General features: G+C 42.9%; 1 protein-coding gene across 1 annotated transcript; it reads right to left on the reverse strand.

Moving 5' to 3' along the window:
* Positions 1 to 526: 526 nt before the first annotated feature.
* Positions 527 to 1579, reverse strand: LOC115584387 (olfactory receptor 14I1). The gene has a single exon (XM_030421778.1). It carries the CDS (start codon positions 1577 to 1579, stop codon positions 527 to 529), a length of 1053 nt encoding a protein of 350 aa, XP_030277638.1.
* Between the last annotated feature and the right edge of the window lie 5201 nt (positions 1580 to 6780).

A 6780-nucleotide genomic window follows, 5' to 3' on the forward strand; every position in this document is an offset into this window, starting at 1 on the left:
TATAAAGAAAGAAAGATGGTATGAAATTGTCAGTTTGGTTATTCGGTTTATTCAGTCATGAAAACAAAGAGAGTTTGATTATTTAATTTGTTTAGGCAGAAAAAAAAATCAGTCAATGAAGATCTTTCACTTCTCATTAAAATTTCTTACCAAAAACTTCATAGTCCACCTAAAGTTAAACAAATGTAAAGCAGTGGGCTAAGCAATAATAATAAAAAAAATGTCATTGTAAACAGACATACTAACTGACACTGCATTTCCTCATTTCAATTTACCTGATTTTAGCAGCTTTTGCATCAGTGTGTCAGGATAGGAGTGATGACTATACAGTCCCACTCCCATAGAATGCACATTTGTGAGGTAGTTTTTGTTGTGTATTGTTGTGTATCCATACAAGCATAGATTATTCCAGCTGACTTGCATCCCTTTTCATTATGTAGTGTTGCCTCTGGGTATGTGTGCGATATAAATTAATCTCCCTGCACTGCATGTAAAACATCCCACTGGGCACTGAGGTTCCACACTGTCACTCATCCGTGCGCCTCCTCTCCATCCAACGCTGGAACGGCCTGAGCAGCGCCTGCCTCATCTCCGCGTTCCTTAGCCCGTACACCAGCGGGTTGATGCACGGTGGCACTAAAAGCGTCATCGCCAAGGATATGTGGAACACGGTCACGGCTGCCGGTGTCGCTGCACTCTCAAACTCCAACAGCGCGTCCGAGGCGACTTTGAGGAGCAGCGGGAGCAGCTGCAGCAGCAGCATGCCGCAGTAGAACAACACAGTTTTGCGTGCTGCGGTGTTGACAGCGTTGAACGGCATCGTCGCGTTGAGCGCGTCCTGGTACATTCTGAAGTAGGAGAAAATGTAGATCAGCAGGCACATCAGCAGAGTAGCGAAGCCAAAGATTTTGCGAAAGACGGCAGGGACACGGGGGAAACCCATGTGCTGCTCCACCGTGTCTGGCTCGCACAAGAGTCCCCTGATGAACGGTTGATTATTTTGCTCTGCTCCTGTGTGCAGCAGCACCGTGGTGATGGTGGCGGTGGTAATGGCGTAAACCCAAATGAGGGTCAGGGCCAGCCGCAGGCGCACCTGCGTGAGGATGACCAGGTACCGGATGGCGTGGCACACGTAGATATAGCGCTCCAGCGCCATGCACGTGATGGTGAAGAGGCTGGAGAAAATGCTGGCTGTCCCCACGAGGTACTGGACGCGACACCAGAGGCCAAACGCCACGGTTCGGCGTTGAACTAGTGCGTGGATGACCGACGGGGCGAAGGTGACAGTCTGCAGGAGGTCACTCAAAATCAGATTCTTGAAGAAAGCAACGCGTGGCTCCCAAGAGAGGTCGTCCGACCGTCCCAGTCCGAACATGGTAAATCCGTTAACCAGCAGTGAGAAAAGAGTGAGCAACACAAATATGCATATCGCCGCTGGAACTGCCTGGCCATAGGGCAGGATGGAGAGGAAGAGGCAGCCGGCAGCGTCCAACCGCTCGGTTACGCGCGGGTCAGTTCGGTTCTCCTCGCTGAGCCAGTCGCACTGCTCGGTGAGGTTGTGCTCCTCCGTGATCGTCATCGAATGTGTGGTTGACATTTTGTTGTGAATACAATGTGAAGTTCCAATCATTCACTTTCTTGTGAGCCTAAGAGGTCTGCTCCTTTCAGCACCCCTGGCAAGCTATAACATGACCAGTCAGCCCCCTCACACACAGTCTTTAAACGCATGCACACTTACATGTGTAAGAAGCAACCTACAGAATCTGCTCAACAAACGCGAGGCAACAATTTGCACTGTTTGTTTCAGTAGATTTCAACACATGTTTTGAGTGACTTGTACCCAAATTTAACAACTATGGCACACTAAAAGAAATGATGTGAAGTCTACATAGCATTTTTCAATACATTACACAAGTGATTGCTTATAAAAAGTGAGTAATATTAATTCTCGCCTACTTAATAGTTATGAATAATAATTGCACAACATGGCTTATTAACCGTTACTCATTCAGGGAAGGTTAGCTTTACTTAAAATAATACTGTCAGACACAGGAGATGATATTGATCATGTCATTTTTTTTTTAATTGACCAAATGTTCAAAAGATAAAGAAAGGAGGTACAAGGCACCCTCTTCACTCTGCATATACAACTGAAACAAAAGTTTCTTGAACACTTCAATTGTGGATTTCAGTTTGTTTGTTTTTATCAAACACAAACAGTCAAACTGGACAACTGGATCCCAAAATGTTTCGAGAACACTAAATGTTTGAGTTTGGGCTATTTACGATTGATAATAATAATAAAGGTATAGTAAATGAAGTACAGAAGCACCCCGCTTAATTATATGCATATTTTCAACTCAATGTGTATATTTGCAATGTATTGCTCATGCTATAGATCTAATTTAGAGAGTACACATGCTTCATCACAGAGGTACATTTCCAATCAGTCACATCTGGTTCAGTGTGCATGTTCCTGTCCATAAACTCCAACAGAATGATCAGTTCATTTTTCTCCTTCAGGGGAAGTCATTATTATTAAAGGTCATCCATCGGTTTTCTATTCATCAATTTGTTTGACGTCATAACCCAAAATTAGAATCTCCATTAGAACCTCACTTGAGCCATAGCCAGTGCAAAGAGAAGGGGTTGGCATCCAATATTACTAATACTAAAAGTCAAAAGCAAAAGCAAAACAAGAGAGCCCTAGCCAGAAACGGACTGAGTGCACACCATGTTCACCCAATTAGTCCGTGTCTTTTGAGAAACAGGGACCCACGAAAATAGTATGCGTTGTTTGAATGTAGAAAAGTGTCAATAGGATACTGCTAGTTTGGAGATGAATTTGGCCAATCGCATTACACAGTGAGCATCACTCAGCACCAACACACATGAGGCTCAATCACAGTAAGTTCCCGACCCAAAAGCCTTATGGGATGGAGAAGGAAACAGTCGCTCTGTGCCTGAACTTGGGTGCACACCAGGCCTGGATCAAGAGGGCAGGGGCCCCTGGGAACAATTCTTGGATGGCCCCCCCGCATACAAACACGCACACACACCAGTGTTTCCCCTATATGCATTCTGCGGCGGTGTCCCGCTGCTGGTTTATAGAGTAAGCAGGTTGTATTAGTAAACTGGAGACAGTGTTTCCCCTAGATTTTTTTGTTGCAGTGGTGCCCTGAGTCGGTAACCCAGCAACACTAGGGGGGTCAGGGGGCATGCCCCACCGGAAGAACATTTTGAAAAATAACCCTTTAAATGGTGACTACTTGTGAGATATCCGCCGAATATCCAACCTGAAACTAACTACACCCCGGTTCGATGAGTCGCCTGTTGCAGCCTTTGAAAGGGATGACGGGTGGGTTGCCGACATCGCCGCAGACCCCTGGCGCATTACGTGACAATAATCGGTTTTAAAATAACTTAGAGTGTAGTTCTTTCACTGTGTGCAACTTAAATTCGCCATTCGCCGACCCCGTGATATTAAACCTACAAAAATCATGTCTTTTTTTTTTTTTTTTTTTGCCGGAGGCGCTGGCTCGGCCCAACGAGGCTCGTTGGGCCCCAGGTGCACGTGGGCCCCTGGGCCTGTGCCCATAAAGCCCATTGGGTAATCCAGCCTTGGTGCACACATTTCATCATTAGCTAATTACTTTTGAGGCTCGTACCTTCTTGATTAGTTTTGCTCCGTCAAGCTCCAAAAAAAGTTTCTGAAATACTTCAAAGGTGTACTTGAGCTTCTTGGGATACTCAAGGTTGAGGGCGTAGATCTATCCCATCAACGACACACAAGCCTTGGTTCAGTTTCCACGTGTGTTCAGCACTTGGTTGCCCTCTATCACAATAGACACGTCTGCTGGATCCTTTTCGGCTGTGGGATTATGGGTCAGTAGCACCTTCATGGTTTGGTCTGTGTGGTCCTCACGTTCGCCCTCCTTGTTAAAAAGTAAGAAAGAAAAAATGCAGGGTTGTTTTAATCAGCACTTCAATACAAGCAGGAAACAAAAAAAAACTTTTGTTTTTGGCAGTTTAACTTTGTATTACCATTACAATACCCATAACACATAGCAGCATCACAATGTAACACCCAGGGCCGTTTCTGTCTTTTTGGGGGCCCTATGCAAGATGCTGTTTGGGGGCCCCTATTATGTCAAACTACGATGGATAGATTCCTAACCCTTTTGGGTGATCCATAAAGATGCAACAATCTATTAGCTACATTTTAAGAGGAAAACAGGCTAGAGTCGTGAAAACCTCTCTCAAATTAAAATCAAACATCTTAATTGGACCCACACTAGTAAGTTGAACTGATAGAAAATGATAATACAAGGTAAACAATAGGGATCCTTGATAGGTCAATAAATGAAACTGATGGTGTGTTCCTCAAATTTATTTTATTTTAAGGTGACATTAAAAATATAACATGCATACACCCAAAACTGAAGTTAAAGTTGTAGAGAAAATAAAATAGGCTATTACTTAGAAAAGAAAATCACAATGAGCCAGCATCCATATCAATTTGCAAACAATAAAAACAAAAAAACTAACAAGAATAATATAGTTGAGGTAGTAAGGAACCTTTCAAATGTAACACAAGCCCTTCAGGACCAACACAATAAACCAGCATACTATAAAAATGCAACAATGAAAACAAACCAGCAATAAAAACAATGCTTTAAAGGAACCATACAGAACTATATAACACAATCACACCACTTTGTGATGATTATCAGTATCATCTGAGTCTTTAGTTTTAAGCAGATCTACCCTAAGCCCCTCCTCAAATTTTCTGCTTCATTGCCAGCATATGAGAGCTGCTTGCCAATCTCTGGTGCTGAAGGCGGCAGTGCTGCTTCCTGTTCTGCGGCTCCAAAATACTTCAGAATTGCTCCTGCAAAGACCAAACTCCTCAGGTTACCAAGCAAAACAGATCCTAAGCAAATATTCATACTATATAATTGAGTTATGTTACACTAATGGAGAAATTCATAATCTGTTTTTATTTTAAACCTTGCAATATACAGCACAGTGTCCCTTTAAAGCATGCACCCAATTTCAAAGTTGCCACTTTTAAGCAGTTTCAAAGAGTTATAAAACAAAGATAAATGACTGATGAGCTTTATGCGATATTGAAGGAATATCTTAGTTTATATTTCACAGAGTATTACAAAGTGAACTACTTGCTTAACTGATGATTTGGTCTTAACTTATATTCTGTGGGCAGAACTAACGGTTCTATATAGTATAGTTCACTTTAACTTTAATTTGTGTTATTATGATTCTTTTGAATAAAACAAAGTAATACATCAAAAACATAACTAAACTGTAGGAATGTAGGCAAATGTGTTCAAATTATATTGTCACAATAAATATTCTAATAAATGTGGAAAAGAAAGACGCAACTAGCTCAGCAGAGTTAACAATAATCCACTCAGAGCAATAATCTACTGCCACAATAGTCCATAATCATCCACAGTAGGCCTGATATGCATATGTGTGTTGTTTAGCACACTTCACATTAGAGACCTACAAACTGAGGAAACACTAAAATTGATAAATTAATCATAAAAACAATCCTAAAGTAATGTTATGTGACAAATATTGAAGAGCAGAGGAGGTCTATAACGGACCAGCAGCTCCACTGGATGAGGATCCAGCAGACATGACAGATATCTGCCTAACACACACACCCTCCCTCACAAATATAATGCCAACGACCTGGACCTGCTGTGATTCACCAAAACTGGTGTCACTTAAGTCAATCAGTGTTATGGCCTTCACATGTGAGACACATTTTATTTTAGCCCTCTCCTTAAGCAAACACTTAAGCTAGCTAAAAAATGTGGCATTTTAGCTAGCCCCTCCAACCAACATAATGAACAAAAAAAACTTATCTTTATCCAGCGAGCGTTTTTCTTCATCAAGTTTCTTCTTTTTTCTGCGCCAGATGAATACGCTAATTTGGACGCCATGCCGTGAATGACCTGAACTTACGGCTCGGCGCAATTCCCCGCCCCCTCCTACTTTAGTAGTACTGGTCGTCATAGCAACGCGGCGTGGTAGACACCAGATCTGACCAATCAGCGGGCCAGGTGTCAGGTCCTTTTCACATCTTTTCCTTCGGGTCATTCCTCAGGTATTGCAGCTGACCTTGCAACTTGAGGGGGCCCCGTAGTGGCGCGGGGGCCCTATGCACCCGCATAGTCCGCTTATAGGAAGAAACGGTTCTGGTAACACCTAAGAACAATAAAACGAAAAAGGAAAATCAACTTTGTAAACACAGAACAGGTCACACAGGTCTCTACATGGTCACCTGCTGATGGACTCTCAATGACAGGACTTGTGCTTTCAGAGGTGGTGGTTCTCTGCTGTGTGTCTGTCCCTAAGCTGCTGGTTGAGGGTGGGTTAAGGGATCGGTACTGTTGTGGAGTCTACAGACCTGCTGGGGCTGATGAGTGTCTGAACTACTTGTAGATGGTTGCTCATCATCTGTATCGTCCTCTTGGCCACGAGCTCCTCCTATCTCAGCAGTGACCCTGCATTCATTTAGAAATACCAAGAAATGTTTTAAGGATTTCTATAAGGAAGGGGTTTTTTGCTCTTTCGCAGATCTGGTTACTAAATTCAGTCTTCCACCCTCTCATCTTTTTAGATATTTCCAGGTGAGGAACTGTGCAAAATCCTTATTCTCCAACTTCCCCAACCTTCTACCTAAGCAACCATGGGCTGATCTTTTACAATTTTTGATTTTTGATGAACATTGGTGGGAATCCGCACTGC

This window comes from Sparus aurata, chromosome 7 (assembly GCF_900880675.1).
Source record: "Sparus aurata chromosome 7, fSpaAur1.1, whole genome shotgun sequence".
Lineage (NCBI taxonomy): Eukaryota > Metazoa > Chordata > Actinopteri > Spariformes > Sparidae > Sparus > Sparus aurata.

Bases quoted from the DNA above. Each gene is read 5' to 3' on its own strand.
- LOC115584387 (XM_030421778.1), bottom strand. From the start codon at position 1,579: ATGACGATCACGGAGGAGCACAACCTCACCGAGCAGTGCGACTGGCTC.